The following is a 17,728-nucleotide window of genomic DNA, read 5'->3' on the forward strand; positions in this document are numbered from 1 at the left end:
TTTTTTTCATATCCAAAGTGAAATAAGATGGATAATTTCTCTAGAAAATGTTCATGTTTTATAGAAATTTTCAATTGGTATTACTCTTTTATTTTTTTTTTCAAATAGTATCTTTAATTAAAAATCAAATTATCCCTAAATTTTTTTTCATTTGTTATAGTTTTTTGATATGTTACATTATTTTGAACTATTATAGTGTTTTTGGTCATCACAATAAAAACGTGATAAAGCGTACTTAAAAATATTATAAATAAACAAATAAAATCAAAACATATTATAAACCATTTAATAGACCAATACTATGATTTAAATAAAAAATTATAATAGTTTAGGAACAGTAATATCCAGATGAAAATAAAAAAAATAACTTATTACAATGTTTCGATCATCATAATATAAACATTATAAAATCTACTCGAAAATACTATAAATGATTTAAGTATATTCTTAACTTCAACCAAATCTACATTGTAATAGCCAATGAGCAATGACAATCAAAGAGGAAAAATATGATATCCCTTATAGTGTTTTTCAATTATGTTTATAATGTTTTTAGTACATCAATAAAAATACTATAAATGAGATTGAAAAATATTGTAAATGAGCTAAACGAAAACACTATAATAGTTTAAAAGTGGTAAGCAATAAAAAATAATAGAATTTTTTAAAGAGTATTTTAGATTTTTTAAAGTAGAAATATTATTTGAGAAAAAAATAAAAAAATTGAAATATATATTTATATATTTTTTAAAATCATCCCATTGAGATTGTTTAGTATTGACATCCTAAATATTATTATGGGCGAATTCTCGAAAAAAAACTTCTATCTTTAATAAATTTTTGCAAACCATCTTAACTTTGTTATTATCATCCTAAACCCCTACCCATGTCTCCTTGCACCACCCTTGCCTCCATGAGTTATGCCTCCTCCTTCCTTGCCCGTGGATGATGACGAAGGTGTGCCCCTCTTCCTCCCCCCCCCCCCCCAACCACTAACAATGAAATACACGGGCCACCCTCCTCTCCTTTATTGCATGTGGTTGATGGCACCAGAGAGGCCTATCGGGCGAATCACCACACCCCTCTCCCTAATGATCAATGTTGAGGGTATGCGAGCCACCCCCTCTCCTTCCTCGGTAGCGATCGATGATAAAAGAGGCTTGCAAGCGACAATGAAGGCGCATGAGTTACCTCCTCCCTTTCCTCACTCACATTCGACAGTGAGAGAGGCTTGCAGGTGACAATAATGACACATGGAATGCCCCTCCTCTTCCTTGCCCACAATTGATGACAAGGGGCCTGTAAGCAATGACGAAGGCACACAAACTGATGCCAAGGACGTGTGAGTTGCCCCTTCTTCTTGTTTGCTCGTGATCGACGACACGAATGTTGATCGTCTTTGCACATAAATCACGCTTATGTTACGAGCGATGAATGACTATTCGGAATAAAAGGGAGTGACCGGTGATTCGTCGGAGGACAGTGGCCAACGTGACAGAATGATTTTTTTTTAAAAAAAATATTTCTATAAGATTTTTTTTTAATTGTGCAAATTTTAAAAGTTTTTTTTTTAAGGAATTCGTCCAATTATCGTAACAAAAACAACACGTAAAGGACAGCTGGCAGCGGACCCGACGACTGGATTTTGGCACCTTCTTATTCTACGCTTTTCATTTCCTTTCCTAACCGGGAAATGTCCCGGTTGGACGATCGGTGTGGGGACCACCGGGACCCGCGCTTCGCTTGGATTGAAACAAAAGGGTAGACAAGGCGGTCGCTTCTCTCTCCTCCTCGTCGCTTCTCTCCAATCATATGCCAAGCAAAGCCTTCCCTCTCACCTTTCTCATCCTCCAAGAAACCCAAGTGGGGGTTCCCAGCTCGCTCGTCCGAGAATTTTAGGGTTCGCGATCTTACCCTTGAGAAGAAGATAACCAATAGGGAGAGAGATGCGTCCCAGCTTTTGCCGGAGCTGCCTGGCGTTCGCCCTCAAGTTCTTGAACTTCCTACAGACCTTCGTCGGCGTCTCCGTGTTGATCTACTCCATATGGGTGCTCAATTGTTGGCATCGTCACCGGCATCTTGTCCTCGATCTCCGAGACGTTCCCGCCCCCTGGTAAACTGAATGCCCTCTTCTCTGGAACACTCACTGAGCGTCTTCTATTGATTGTTTGTTTTTGTTGGCAAACACAAAAGGTTCGTGTGTGCGTCGATGGGCGTCGGGATCTCCCTGTGTCTGATTTCGTTTACCGGATATGTCGCTGCTGAGGCAGTCAACGGCTGTTGCCTCTGTTTCGTATCCTGCAATTGGTGGGTATTCATGTTTAGTTCTCCTCAATTTCCTTCTGCAGTGGCATTTTCAATCGGACATAACTTGAATTCAGTAAGCCACAGTTTTTGGTTTGGTTACTTGATTGCCGAACATTTTTATATATGGAGCTCCTTGTTAAGGTAAATTGCAAAGTAATGATTTGTGAAGCCCTTTTTTATATGCCGTGAAAGTTGTTTCTTAGTGGACCTTTTTTTATTCTATTCTCATTTCTCGGAAAATAAATGAACTATCAGCTGGTGATACGCTAAATAATTGAAACCGTTGCAGAATTTTATTGGATACCCAATGAGACCAACATTATTAGTGAACCACTGAGAAAGGTGACAGTGTAGACTTGTAATTGTCACCTTTTCTTCTTGATCTCATTTGTATTGGAAAACGTATAAACTTGTCAGTTTAGTTGTGTGTCTTAGTCGTATTGTATCTGTGTCCATGCTTCATAAGTTTCATCATGACTGCTTTTAATTCCTGGTTTAATATTTCCTCAACTTCATGCAGTTTATTTTCTCCTTCAATATTTACACTGAACTTTGCTCATTCTATATTGATGTCTTTTTGGGGAAAATACAGCATGGATTTGAATACAATCTACCTTCAAATTCAACAAAATAAAATCCTGCCTGTGCAAATGCCTTTGAAACAATTTAGTCCAGCAGACTTAGTTGCATTGAGCAGCTAATGCATTTTGCCATACTCCATCCTTGTGTAGTTAGTTACTTGACATCCTTCACTTGCTGCTGTTAGTTAGCTTTTGTTCTGACTTCTGAAATCTACCAAACACCTGATTTTATAATTCCACTGCTGTTAGTTGCATTGAGATACTGTTTGAAGTAAATCTTGCTTGTTCATTTCATAACTTTGATTGTATGAACTAATAAGAAGTAACTAGAAAAACTATATACAAAGGATTGGCTTTCATTTCACGATGCACCTCGGTCGTGGCCATTCTTGGAGACAAGTGTAACTGAAGTCACAGTTCTGGCACTGGCTGTCACTTTTTCTCTTTGCATTATAAGTTTCATGATTGAGCACAATAGTATATGTACATTTATGTGAATGATTTTGCATGACTTCCTTAACATAGATGAACAACAGTATGCGGTTTTATCCACCATGCTCATTGTACTAGAAGCAGCTTTGATGGGTGATATTTTGCTAAACAAGCACTGGGAAGAGGTAACTTTCTAGTTTTTGTATCTAGTCATAGTCATATTTTAATATAGTAAGAATATTCCATTATAAGACTGTCCTATGTGTCATGGTTCACAGGATCTTCCATATGACTCCACTGGAGAACTAAAAAATCTTCGTGAATTTGTAGAAGATAACATGGATATTTTCAAATGGGTTGCTGTGAGTGTGATTGCTATCCAGGCAAGTTTCTTATTAGTATATGTTTCTAATTGTTAGATCCCATTTTGAATGATGGGCAGTTTGTACGTGATTTTTAAGTCACGAATTATCATACTTAATAACTGGGCCAATTTATTATTTTGCGTGATTGATTGTTGATGTTACATTGACACTTATTATGTTTTAGGTTAAGTTAGTTGTCTAGCAGTCATTTCAAACTTGAACAAGGACTGATATCTGTTGAAAAACATATTATTTCTAGTCTGCTTTTTTATTTTTAGGTTTACATAAAAATAATACTTGCAACTTCAAGATGCATCTATTATCCACTATATTTGTGGCTTTTGAGTTTAACCTTGACCTTGCGTGAGGAAAGGTTTGTGTGTCAGTATATTTCTTATGAAACCTTGACATCATTTGATTAAGATATCGACTTCAATTTTTTTAGAAGCATATTTATGTTCCATCAGATCATTTTTTTCACAATTGATACATTTTCTTCTTTGTTTTATGTATAGGCACTTTGTCTTTTGTTGACACTTGTTTTGCGAGCCTTGGTTCAACCCAGAAACGATGCATATGACAGTGATGAAGATTTTGTTGTAATAAGGCGACCACTTCTTCACCCACAGGGTGGTGGCCCCTCTTATGGTACAACCTCCATTGACAACAAAGGAATTCACTCTGACACTTGGAGTTCTAGAATGAGACATAAGGTACTTTGTCAATTTTTGTTTTGATGTATTAGTCCTCACCAGATTGATGTCGACCATGTCAGGATTTAATGTAGATGTTTAGTAATCCATAACAATGTTTGGTTCTAGTGAACTGACTATGCAGTGGTAGCTTCAATAGAGTGTCTGAGAGGTAAACAAATTATGTAGCCAGTCTAAGACAGACAAAATTTAATACATATCTTCTATATGAATAAGATAGGCATGGGTTTCCTATATTATATTATATGTTAATAAGAAGATAGATGATCACACTAATATCATGTGGTATATTATATGTAATGCATTTAAATGGATAACTATTAAGAGTCCTGAGAATCTCTATGGTGATTGATCATAGATAAATTTAGTTGTTGACTATTGCTTGGCTTTCTACAATTGTATAAACCATATCAAGTTCAACGCACTGTAAGGCCTTGAATCACCTGATATATGATGCATGGACACAGATACAAAGATGATTTGGAAAGCAATATTCTCCTTCTGATTCAGCAAGGAACGTAGAGGGGACATGTAGGACAATAATACCTGGTAATGGGTAAAGAAGCATGAAGCAGTAAAATCAAGGTGTTCCACCTTGCATATAAATTTTGTCAAGATGCTTGTTTGCCCTTGACAAAAGGAGAGAAAAATCCACTTATATCTTATGGTCATAGGTTAAACTTAATGGTTCTTTCCAAGTCCACTGATCATTTAAGTATAGAAGTTCATTGCATACTAGCGTCTGGCATGATGGTATATACCTATTCAGATCTGCAGCTTCAAATGGTCAGTAGCATACCTAATGGCTAACTTCCTATTGTTCCTGAATATCTAATAGTTGTGCAGGAGGGCCAATGACCTTAAATATTTTGTTATCATACTGTCTCTTTTTTCTTTTCCTAATGTAGGTTGTACTGGAGGCATACGCAGAAATGATTCATTAAGGGGGTCAAAAGAAATTTATAAGCAGCAGCTATATTGATTAGACGACATAAAATGGACAAGTGATCTATAGTCATGGAGAACCCTCTAGAACTTTTGGATTCCAACATATATGAAATAGTGAAACTGATGGTGCGGCCAATAACTCTGTAAAACATTTAACACTAGAGAATTGAGAGATCTATCTTCTAGTAGATTTATGAATGATGTTCTTTTTGTGATTGTACATGTTTTGTTTCAAGTTTACATGAGAAATGGATGGAAAGAAACAAGAGGATTAAATTTTTCTGAAAATTTTGTGTAAGTTAAGTGAATATACCTTTTAAGATGATCATCCTCAGTGTAATGAGAGGTTGAACCGTAGCAATATAATATACATTAGGAGTAATGGAAATCGTATAGTAGTGCATCGATTGTTGGAGATAAAATGTAGTGTATAGTCGGAGGCATACATGCGGGGCTGTAAACTTAAGTGGATTGCAAAAAGCGAGTGCATTATGCAGCAGAAATTTGAAAACACATTGTAATGAAAAAGAGAGTTCTTGAAGCAACAGATATTTGGAAATGCCTATTGCAAAACAACATCCTTGCTGTTATTGCTATTGATTGATCAACTAACAAATATATTTCAATCAAACAGTGTACAAGATCTTTGTTTCCTATCAAATATAACTGGTCGAAGTTGATATCCTCATCTGAATTATGTTATTAAGGAAGGAATTTTATGGGAACAATCAAGAATGCTTTCTTTATCAAGTCCTTGTACTAGAGGATGAGCCTTAGCACCATGGTAAGGTTGTTTTTTTTCTTTTTTCTTTTTTGGCAACCTAGGTGACCAAGGTCAGCATACCTCAAACCTGGTCACACTGCATTGGTGGGAGTTTTGCGCACTTAACCACAATTTTTTGTCAAGTCCTCGTACTAGTTTCCATTGACATATTGTCCGATACGTGCTTCTAAACATCAAACATGTCAGTGACATGAAGTAGTAAAAGAAAATATTACAAAGGAGAGGTAGAAATCAATTAAGTGTAACTCAGAGATGGTCATGAGACATGCATTGAATTAGTTGATTATGATGCTTCCAATTAGTCTAACATGTGATATGAGCAGGGATGTGCATAGTTTGAAGTCAGTCTACATGGTTTGGGGTCTGGGTCAGCCTACAGGAAAGAATATCAAATCCAAGTTTCTTGTTTTCACCATTGGCTGCTGTTTTCCTGTATTAACTTGGACATGACAGTTATTAGGTTCTCATATACTATGTTCAGATTATTATAATCTAGACTTTCAGCCAGCTTAGTTGATAAAGATCTTGATTAGATCGAATCTCACCTTCACCACCTATCTTACTATTATGAAAACATCTGCTGGTTGTACAAGAAACATAATATGAACCAAGGTTCGCAATACCGTACTGTAACGGACAAACTTCTAAACAAGATGTTGGATGTAATGCTTATGTCTGTCCGTTGTCTTTTGGCATGTTCATGCCTTGTACAGAATGTAAAGGGGCGGCCGAAGGCTTAATAGTCCCATTTTAGTTGGGTTGGTGGCCTCTTTAGGCTTGTAAATAAAGGTTGTGTCGTGTGGACACGTTCGAGAGCTTTTCGGTCTATAATGGACCATTTTACCCTTTGTTGTGCCACTGTTCAGAGCTTGTAAAGTCTGTTTGTATTTTGCATTGTCTATGAAGTGTTTTTCGGACATGTTTGCTTGTGGATCCCGATTGAGGCGTTCTCTTTAACCCGTTCTCTCTTTTGTTGGTCCTAAGGGACAATGGGAGGCTTCGGGGAGGCTGACCTTTGCGGACGGACGCGCGAGGGTGCCGCACGCCTTAGGCAAAACCAGCTAAGGTCGTGACATTATGGTATCAGAGCGGGACAAGCACTCATAGAAACACTTGACATGCAAACGTGGGGGACCTAGCGGGGCTGCGTTGAGGGCAGTCAGCACACGCGCGACCGTCTGAGGGAAAACGGGCATGGAGATGTAGGGAAAAGAGTCGCTCAGAGGAGCGGGCATCTGAGATTGGCATTCAGAGGAATGGCCAACCCTTCGCGCAAGAGGCACCACGAGAACAGGCAAGCTTGGAAGAATTTGGAGCGCACAAAGGTTGGGATGGCTGAGTTTGAGCTACGGCTCAACGTTGACAACTTTACTTGATGGTGCTCAAGGCAAGCGAGGCGCTTGGCAAAGGACGAGACCATGCAAAGTGGAATGAGTTGCTCAGCGACCGAAAGAGTTGTGCAAAGCTCACAGAGGTGAGGGGAATTGCTAACTCGAAGAATTCGGTACTCATGCATGGGCTTGTATGCGGACGATGGATTGTTCGTGGCCATCCCAAGGCGGTCGAGACTCGGCGCCATGAAGCATTGAAACTTTCTCTTCGACATGCGAAGGATACGTCCAGAGGAGGCTGAAGTGTGCAACGAGTTCAGCATGTTGCTAGGCCTTGAGGGGTGCAGCGGTGGCTGTATTGACGTGGAGGCGCAATCTAGCAAGTGCGTTTGCAAGAGGCAGAACAATGCACAGTTTGTTCAGCAGATCGGAGTAGTCCAAGGGGATGGTGGTCTCCGAAACGAAGAGAGATGTTGCTCCAACGGGACAGTTATCCAGGAGGGATAAGTCTCAGCTCTCCAGAGGGAGAATCATGTGAGACGGACTTCACATGTTGAGGAGGAGTACCTCACAAACAACAACTCCACGAAGCTCGATGGACTGAGCAAGCGGCGAGGAGTCGTCGCATGATCTCGCTTGAGAGAATGCATTGGTGGATGCATTGCGAGATCAAGTGGGGGAGCGACCCAAAGCAACTCAAATGGAGGCACACTTGGAGTCGATATGGAGATCGGACTCAAGGGAGGGCTGACCCGTGGAATGGTGGGCGCGAGGGCTACCATCGACTCAATGCAAAAACGAGGAGCGGAGCAACTTGGGTGTAACTTGGCGAAGTACCCAAGCCGCATGAAGGGAGCCAGCATAGAAGTTGGAACATGGAGCAGAGGCACAGCGCTTTCCCTAGACAGAGGTCAAGGACATGAACTCTTGCAGAGGCAGGAGTAGAATCATGCTGTTCCCTGGGTCCTTCATTCTGACAGAGCGGACTCATCTTGCATGGTGCCAAAGACGAAGGGAGCTTCGGGGCACATGCACCTTATCTCGGAGGAGCATTCGATGGAGGAACTAAGGCGACTCAATTTGCGGAGGCGAAGTTGAGTTCAGAAGGCCTTAGCACGGGGCAAGAGGACACAGAGGCGGGTACTCTTGAAGAATATGCCACAGTGTTGCCATTCGAATTGCTATGAAGGAAGCGGTGCGCAGCGGAGATTGTGCTGGTAGGGGCAGAGGCCCAGGATCCAGGCAATGGTGCACAAATTACAGCGAAGTCGGTGGACTTCGGGAGTTACTAGGCGACGGACTGTCCTAGAGCGGTGCTTTATCTAGGTGTGACCCAAGAGTGGGTGGATGAAGGTCGATTGCCAAAGGAGCGAACAAAATCGAAGGTGGAGGAGACCCTGCGATGTATTGGCAGAGGCCACACATGGAGGGTTCACAATTCGAGTTTATTCCACAAGGATCAGAATGCAATGGAGATGTCACCAGGAGGCGACATGGTGCAGCGGATCGTGGTGGAACAGTTTGTGGCAATGCGACACACACGACATAGTCCCGTGAGGGATGAGATCATATGGAGGTATGATCGGGAGCTACTGGGAGCTTCGCTTTGGTGAACAACACGACGGCAAGAAGGGCTATGGATTCAAGGAGTGAAGGCCATGGTACCGCAGAGGCGGGTCTTCCGGGCGTGCACCGAATTTTGCATCGGATGAAAACCTTGGTCATCAGCATATGGGGGCTGGGTTCCACCAAGGGAAAAGTTCAAATGCAAGTACCAGTGAGTCCCATGAGAGGGACTTGATCATGCAGAGGTATGATCGAAGCAGCTGGAGAGTTGGACTGCTCCAGAGCTCATATTCGCTTAAGGGAGCCCGACAAGTCAGAGGACAAGGTCGAGTAAGCGAACGTTGCTACCAAGGAAGCTAAGGAGAACAGAATCGGTGCAAACCCTACAATGTGATGGCAGAGGCCATGCATGGGAGTTGCAGTCTGTCTTTCCATCGACCAAACAGACTGCTTGGAGAACACAGAGGTGTTGAAGCAGGAGGTCGAAAGGGGCGAGGAAGCGACGACGAGTCCAGAGGGACTTAGCTACCCAAAATCAAGCATCAGTTAGAATGGAGGTGGACTCAGAGGAGTGCCACGGAGACATCTCTACTGATTGTGAAGGAAAGGGATACAGAGGCGAGGCGACGGATAGTAGGGCCATGGGCATGGCAGCGCCATGGTACCGCAGAGGCGGGACTTCCGTGCAAGTCATTGATCCCTTGCTCTCACGGAGGGAGAGCGCTTGGTCGTGAAAGGGGCCGAGGAGGTGGAGCATGCAGAGGCAATCTCCAAGTACCGAGACAAGGCTGAAGGGCAGAGGCCAAGAAACTTCGTAAGACCGGTGTCAACAAGTTTCTCATCAAGATAGCCGTAAGTGAAGGACTTCGGGTCATGCAAGAGTGCACGACCAAGGAACGAAGCAGGCAGTACGCGGTGCTGTACCTTTGCTACTCAGTGGAGTAGGCGGCAGGGTTGATGGAGAAGACGGTACAATCCCAGAGGCGACCTCATCTATCAGAGAATTACTCCAAGTTGGGGTGAAAACTTCCTGCATTCCAGAAGTTCAATGGCATTGAGAAGGTGAATCACAGTAGCTAACTCAACGCAAGGAGTGCAAACACTTCAAGTGCTTCAGAAGTGTGAGCAAAGAGCAGGCGAAGGCCAGTAACCAGCTCGATGCATGAAGTACAACCTCGAGGAGGCGGGCGAAGTCAAGTAACCTTTGCCTTCTCAACTCTTAAGAGAATGGGCGAAACCGAGTACCCCAATTCTCTTATCTATCCAGCAGAGGAGCTCTGCACAAGTTCAAAGACCCTTCGAAGAGAATGGAAGATAATAGTTGTCAAATCCTCACCAACGGTGATCAGTGCTACTGAGAGTAGATTGTCCGCCTCATTTCCCAACGAAATGCCAATCGAAAGCGGAAGTGATGCGAACCTACTTGGATGTGACAACTAAGTGAAAGAAGAGTCAATGAGCAGATTTTGTGGAGGAAGGACCCAAAACTTCAGAAGTTTGCGAGGCGATGCTCGTTAAAGCTCCAACAAGCATCCACCCAGTTCAAGCAGCATGTGGAAATTTTGAGAGACTGGCGCACTAAGGATGGTCTTTTCCTTCATTTGGTGGATCCGCAGGAATCAACGAGGATCAATACAACTCAGCCAACCCCACACCGGAGTCAGAGTCATTGGCGAGTTGAAGCAGCATAGCGGATCAAAGGTTCGACTACTCAGAAACAGCAGCGGAGAGCAGCTGGGAGCCAGGAGGCGCATTGCAGCTGGAGCGGAAGATTGAAGACTCAGCAAAGGCGAAGAGTTGCAGTGTTCACAAAGGCTTCGACGAGGACGTCGAAGGGATAAGTGGGGGAGAATGTAACGGACAAACTTCTAAACAAGATGTTGGATGTAATGCTTATGTCTGTCCGTTGTCTTTTGGCATGTTCATGCCTTGTACAGAATGTAAAGGGGCGGCCAAAGGCTTAATAGTCCCATTTTAGTTGGGTTGGTGGCCTCTTTAGGTTTGTAAATAAAGGTTGTGTCGTGTGGACACGTTCGAGAGCTTTTCGATCTGTAATGGACCATTTTACCCTTTGTTGTGCCACTGTTCAGAGCTTGTAAAGTCTGTTTGTATTTTGCATTGTCTATGAAGTGTTTTTCGGACATGTTTGCTTGTGGATCCCGATTGAGGCGTTCTCTTTAACCCGTTCTCTCTTTTGTTGGTCCTAAGGGACAATGGGAGGCTTCGGGGAGGCTGACCTTTGCGGACGGACGCGCGAGGGTGCCGCACGCCTTAGGCAAAACCAGCTAAGGTCGTGACAGTACTGTACCGGAGTTTCGACCTGGGCTCGGTACCAGTATGGTACGGTATACCGAGCGGTACACCCAGGTGTACCGCTCGGTATATTTAGGCGTGCCGAGCACTGTAGCAGTGTCGGAACGGTAACAGATGGTCCGCGTGCCAGAAGCCTGTCGGACCGGTACGTACCGCCCGTACCGGGCGGTACGGTCCGGTACTGCAGACCATGATATGAACCTAAACATCTTTGACTACATGAGGACATACAGGTGTCATCTCAATTTGTTCGTGAATTATTTGTAGTGGAGTGTAATACATAGGATATATCAGCTCGTGTAGAAAAACTCCCATACATGCATCAGGTAAGTATCTACTTTCAAGTCAACTGCGAATATTTGTGTTTGAAGTAGTTTCTCGGTGATGGTTGTATTCTAATGCATATAGATTGTGTACATTATATGTTCTTGTACATGATACCATTCCAACAAAAAGAAAAATGTGTATTTTTTAGTTCCCCTCTTTATGTGTCACCGAGTGGGTATTTGTGTGTATGTTTGGTATCTTTGTATATCTTGAAGATATACTGTATCCGCATATGCAATAATTGAATCCTCCGTGCTTCATACCTTTTTCTCTTACAACTTAATATTTGCTTTATTGTAGTATGGGTTGAACCAAAATGAACTGCCACCCAATGCTGTGGACCTGAAGCCCCCAGTGCCATAAGAACATCAACATTGGAAGATAGTGGTTCATCCTGTAAGCAGTTTGATTTGAAACTCGGCATGTGTGTGCAACCAACCATCTGTTAGTAGGTAAAATTGTGGAGTCCCTTGTAACATATCCATTCTCTATGTTGCCCTGGGTATCATGCTGTTAATATCTTGTCGCTGTCTCTCACAGTGCTTTGAGAGTGCTTTGATATCTTGTTGCATAACTTTTTTTCTGAACAACAATCAGGCTTCTGGGGACCTTTGCACTTTTATGGGTGTCTCTGCCTGTTGTTGCTTCTCTGGCAACCGTTAAAGGTTAGGTGTCAAGGATTTAACTTCTGCAGCAGCAGCAGCAGCACTATATTCGTGGCTGACTCTTGTTGTGCTCAATGGAACTGTAATCCATCGAGATTATATAGCTTAACAACTGCCTCTTTTTGCCTGCTAGCAAATTTGCTTCTGGAGGGGGATCAAGAGATATATCTCTCTTTCAGCGGAAAGGTTGGGGTCTCTGTGCATTGTTCTACACTTAAGGGAGTGTATCTCCATTGTTTGATCTCATCTTTTAACGCAAATGCTCCCAAATATGAAATTGGTTTATTTTTTCCCCTTCTTCTGCTTATATACATAGAGCAATATATTTTTTCCCCCTTAGCCTGGAACTGTGGCACACAATGTTAATGGTTTCTCATTTCCCATAGCAATGCTGTGCAATGTAGCCTTCTAGTCCTAATAGACAAAAAGCTTGTAAATGTATGCTCTGCTTTTGGTCATAAAACTTTCTGTCATCTGAACCCAAATAAAGAAACAATAGGAAACACTATAGAGCATGCATTTTTCAGGAGACTGATTGATTGTTTTGCATGTCAGTTATTATTGGTAATCTTTCAGGTGACAAAGTTTGGGAAGGATCAGCAACATGTCTGGAGGAGTAAAACGTAAAGGAATTTTGATGTAAGTATCATGAACTGAATCTTATAACCAAACATTATAAATTCAGAAAGATTACAAAATTAGGAAGCCTTGAAAAGCACCATCCTGTAATAATGAAGATTTTAATATTCATAGGACAACATTAGAGGTTTAATTTTACATTACATGTTACTGTTACGGATTTTGGTGGAGTCTTACCACTCACTCTTTCCAGATTTTCTGATATAAATCTTACCATTCGTGTCATATCCTTAATTCACTGATCTCTGCCGCCTGCCAATGAGCAAAAGCCTCTCGGCAGGTTCATTCTACTGACACCTTTTTGCCTGTAGCTGAGTATTCTCAGGCTCTGCCTCAGAATATCGATTTCTCTATCCTTTTTGGACGCCTCTTTTGCCATTACTGCTATGTGCGATCTTAGTGTTTCCATTGCTTCCTCCCTGTCTCTTAAATCCTTCTGTAGCTGTTCCATCATGCTTTCTTCAGTTCCCCATCCAAATCTCTCACCTGCAAAGGAACCAAAACTTAATGAATGTTATGCTCTATAACCCATTGTTTTTTGAACTGACATCTCTACATAATATAGGTATGAGAAAGAACGCCGCTGCCCTTTCACTTAATGAATGTTATCCTTCAACTTCTATGTTCGAAGCAGAGAGAAAGGTATGGACAAAGCAAAAAGGGCAGCATGGTGAAAGTGTCACATGGCATCTTAAACTACTGTTGTGTGGTCCAAAGAAGTGCAGATAAGACAACAGCAATAATTAATTAGTTGACACGTTCATTCATGTTGAACGCAGAGGAGCGTATCGAGTTCGTGAGACGAACAATGGAACTACAACATATTATCTGCTTTATTTGTCATAGGTATAAGGTAGAAAGAACTACGAGTTCCTGGAATTAGTTGTCGGATATGGTAACAAGATACATGTTTTTTGATTCTCTCAATTCACTATAGCTCCTGTTGCTGTTCCCAGATAGTAGTCAGTGATACAATCGAGTCAATGGTAACAAAGAAGTTAATGAGTAGTTATTGTGAAGAACAGGGGGAGGTTGGTCGTACGTTCATGTACATGGACGTTGGACTCTCATAATTGGGTCATACATGGCTTAGCAGAGGAAGACTCAGCAAACATATCACTGATTGCAAAAGAAAATAGGAAAAAAAGTTTTGGAAATGATTATTGTTTTGCAAGTTTTGATCCACAAGGCTGCATGGGAACTATTGATGTTTGTTTTGTCTTCTTTCAGCTCTGACGAAGGCCCTAAATAAATGGATACATCAGAAGTACTGACATCAACTTGGTGGTGCTCCTCCAACCACTCCAAGCACATTGATCCACTGTCGAAACGCATGAACGAAGGTATGCAAGAGTTCGCTCGGTTTATGCGTGTGTTCTCTCTCTAATCTCTCTTCTCTCTCTCTGTGTGTGTGTGTAGTGTGTTCTATGACAAGGTTACCATGAAAAGTATAGATAGTTATCTCAGAGGACTTAATCTTGCAGACAAATGGCGTAGGGGAATGAATTGGCAGAGACACTCACCTTCACGAGTCCTTTGGATGAGGTCATCGAGCTCGGTCTTTATGGTGAGATAGAGCTGCTTCCACTTGGCGACCGCTTCCTCCCGTCGCGCTTGCTCCTCCTCCATGCACTCCACGAGGAAATGCCGCTCCTTGTCATCCTCGCAGATCTCCAAGCATGGTCTTCTCCTATCCTCTTTCGACATCTTGCTCAGCATCTTCTTCTCCTCCTCCTCCTCCTCCTCCTGCTTCTTCCTGATCTCTCGCTTCCACTCCTCCTCCTTGGAGGCGAAGTCCGCCAAGCGCTGCTCGTAAGCCCAAGCGTCACGCTCCCTTGCGCGCTTCATCTCTCTGATCTCTTCTTCTAGCACAACAACTCGACCTCTCAGTTCCTCGTTCGACTCATGGCTGTTATTACAGCACCGGCTGATGACGCCACCCATTGCTTGCAGAGGCTTGTGTTTTGCCTATATCACACGCATTCTCTCTCTCTTCCGCTTAGGGGGCTTTCTCTCATTGGATTCCTATATGCGCTGTTCTTAATTTGTGCTGGAGGAGTGGTTACATGGAGATGGTGGGCATGGAGGCGATAGTGATGGGCTGAGAGACATAAATACGATGGAGAGAGAATCTCGTGGAGGGGAGAGAGAGAGAGAGAGAGAGAGAGCCTGCACGCTGTACTGGTCTTTGTGCATGCCTTAACAATACCATGATGGTGATAAATGTAGGTGACAAGCGCGTGAAGCTTCGCGCGCTTCATGAGATACAGAATACTTCACTCACTGAATGAATCGTAGATAGATAGATAGATAGATAGAAAGAGAGAGAGAGAGAGAGAGAGCAGAATCTATCTGTTTATCTATATTCCTTTTTTTTTTTTTTTTCATCATTCTTCCTTTCTTTTTTCAAGAGAAAAAAACTATATTAACAATCCAAGCTCTGCTCATCAGAAATCAAAAGAGACAATACATTAGGAGGAAAACTAGATCTCCAGATCTGATCAGAATTACAAAACTTAACTTGATTAGCTAACCAATAAGCACAACGATTAACCTTACGAAAAATATGACGGATCTTATAGTCCTAAAACATCGGTATATCAATCAAGATAATTCTTTGGAAATGTTAGAGAATAATTTGATTTGATTTGAAATTAACTTCAGTTTTTGATACTTTTTCTTGGATTTGCTTAACATGTGATTTTCATCTATAAAAGAAGATGCATGGTTCTAATAAAAATACAAAAGAAGGATTTTCATATATATATATATATATATATATATATATATATATATTCTATTTTCTATTTTGAACAACTAAGATGAGCGTTAAAAATGGAAAGAGCTATAAGAGTGAGTGGAACACAAATCAGTTGGTCCACAAATTTACAGCTCTACGTTGATCATCCATGTCGTGGTTTAGCAGTCATTGTTCGATTCAAGTGGATGTACGCAGTAGGCTCCATGTTGTTTTCATTGCCATAATGCCTTGTTGATCTTATTCGCCTTAATGTAGCTGTTGTACAGCGTAGGTTTGGGGCGTCCAAACACCAAATAATGACCAAAAATGTTGCAGCCGGCAACAGATTGGTACATCTGACAACCACACGCCGCAGGATCATCCAAGAGTGTTTTAAGTTGTAGAAGAGGGTTACTGGTCGCATGGAACGCTGAATCATACGCACTCCACGTTGGTCCATCAGATGAGCTGTTGAGTTGTCATATGGTAATGGCTGCTGCATTCATGGCCCCCATGGTGGTGCCGTCATCCGTGACGTCAATCAATTTATCTGGTTTCTGCTTCTGACCTCCGTGTTAGGACGTTTACGTTTAAATTGACAAATGCATCTCGCCACCAATAGAATTAACTACCAACATTGCTCGTTGTCTCGTATAATATTTTGAGTTTAGTTGGGAAAATCTTGGTGTAAGATTATAAGTTTAAATATCATATTCATTCAAGAAAAATCATCGTCAATGCCCGAGCCAATCCGTCATCATTCAAACATGAGGGCACATGAGTGTCGAAAGTAGCTTCGAGGCATTTGGAGGTGATCCTGAGGTGGCTCAAGGTGGCACTATTGAGCTCTCGATGCATCACTTATATTAAGATCGATATGAGTAGAGATTTTTCAACCTGGTCCCTCCGACACTAAGTTAACCCAAGGTCCCTTTTGGGTATGGATTTTTGCTCGAAAAAAGAGCCCTCGACATAGCATGGGGATTATCTTTTATACACAATCTTGGAAGGGATAGCTTGTAATCATTCCAACGTCTCCCTTCTGGTGTTTTGTCCACATGGGCAGCGAGAGGGAGATAACCTCGAATAATCTGTCTTGGACTTTTGTCGACATAGGCAGACGGACAAGAGTGACTTGGACCATTTTCCTTCCATAATAGCTTCCACATGATGTTTATATATCGGATGATGATTCACAGCTAATATATTCCTTATTATTTGTCCCCTCCACCCCTAGCGTGCTTTAGGGCTCTTGCTAGATGGGCCCAAAAAGCAATGTTAGTTTATGCAACATGAGAGCATTTGAGATCACCTCTTACAGGTCGGGTTTTCCTGAATAACACCTTAAGTTAAGGCAAGGGTCAGGTGTCCTGACCTCCACTCCTCAGGCAAAAGGTGGAGGCGGAGGTTGGGCGTCTCGATTTCCATGTCTTGAGCAAAAGGAGGGTCGAATGTCTTGACCTCCACACCTCGGACAAAGGTGGGGTTCATGCATCTTGACCTCTATGGCTCGTGTGATGACATAGGTTGAACTTCTTGACCATCGCACCTTTGGCACAAGTGGGGGTTAGGCGTTCTGACCTCCATGCCTCAAGTGAAGGTAGAGGTTGGGCGTCTCGACCTCCATTCTTCATGTGATGGTGGAGGCCAGATTTCCTGATCTCTACGCCTTTAGTGGAGGTGGGGGTTAGGCATCTCGATCTCCACGCATCGTTCAATGGTGGAGGTCAGGATTCTCGACCATGATACCTTTAGCAAAGGCGGGGTCAAGCATCCTGACCTTTACACCTTGTGTGACAGTGGAGGTCGAGTGTCCATAATTTGAGCAGAGGTGGGGGTCGAGCATCTCGACCTTCGTGCCTCAAGCAAAGGTGGAGGTTGATTAAAAGAATAGAAGATAAGAATAATTATTGAAGAAACTTTATTGAAGAAATAAAGAAGCTTTATTGAAGATAAGAAACTTTAGCTTAAATACATTAGCATATCCCTCTCCTATTTATACAGATTAGGAGAGATG

At 42.1% G+C, this 17,728-nt stretch overlaps 2 protein-coding genes across 2 annotated transcripts; one reads left to right on the plus strand and one right to left on the minus strand.

Annotated features, from left to right (window-relative positions):
• The first annotated feature begins 1,799 nt into the window (after nt 1-1,799).
• LOC135616801 (tetraspanin-20-like) lies at nt 1,800-12,289 on the plus strand. Its single transcript, XM_065116422.1, has 6 exons — nt 1,800-2,113; nt 2,194-2,293; nt 3,425-3,505; nt 3,599-3,703; nt 4,201-4,398; nt 11,968-12,289. The coding sequence occupies exons 1-6, from the start codon at nt 1,947-1,949 to the stop codon at nt 12,028-12,030; spliced, it is 714 nt and encodes a 237-aa protein (XP_064972494.1). The 5' UTR covers nt 1,800-1,946; the 3' UTR covers nt 12,031-12,289.
• Nucleotides 12,290-13,037: 748 nt separating this feature from the next.
• LOC103990437 (uncharacterized) lies at nt 13,038-15,015 on the minus strand. The gene is made up of 2 exons (XM_009409569.3): nt 14,495-15,015; nt 13,038-13,457 (listed from the first exon to the last, which is right to left on the minus strand). The coding sequence occupies exons 1-2, from the start codon at nt 14,913-14,915 to the stop codon at nt 13,207-13,209; spliced, it is 672 nt and encodes a 223-aa protein (XP_009407844.2). The 5' UTR covers nt 14,916-15,015; the 3' UTR covers nt 13,038-13,206.
• Nucleotides 15,016-17,728: the final 2,713 nt, after the last annotated feature.

This window comes from Musa acuminata, chromosome BXJ2-7, assembly GCF_036884655.1.
Source record: "Musa acuminata AAA Group cultivar baxijiao chromosome BXJ2-7, Cavendish_Baxijiao_AAA, whole genome shotgun sequence".
In the NCBI taxonomy this organism is placed as follows: Eukaryota; Viridiplantae; Streptophyta; class Magnoliopsida; order Zingiberales; family Musaceae; genus Musa; species Musa acuminata.

Coding starts and splice junctions, on each gene's coding strand:
- LOC103990437 (XM_009409569.3), bottom strand. CDS start 14,915: ATGGGTGGCGTCATCAGCCGGTGCTGTAATAACAGCCATGAGTCGAAC. Junction 13,458..14,494: donor CATCCAAAGGACTCGTGAAG/GTGAGTGTCTCT, acceptor GTTCCTTTGCAG/GTGAGAGATTTGGATGGGGA.
- LOC135616801 (XM_065116422.1), top strand. CDS start 1,947: ATGCGTCCCAGCTTTTGCCGGAGCTGCCTGGCGTTCGCCCTCAAGTTC. Junction 2,114..2,193: donor CGAGACGTTCCCGCCCCCTG/GTAAACTGAATG, acceptor CAAACACAAAAG/GTTCGTGTGTGCGTCGATGG. Junction 3,506..3,598: donor TAAACAAGCACTGGGAAGAG/GTAACTTTCTAG, acceptor CATGGTTCACAG/GATCTTCCATATGACTCCAC.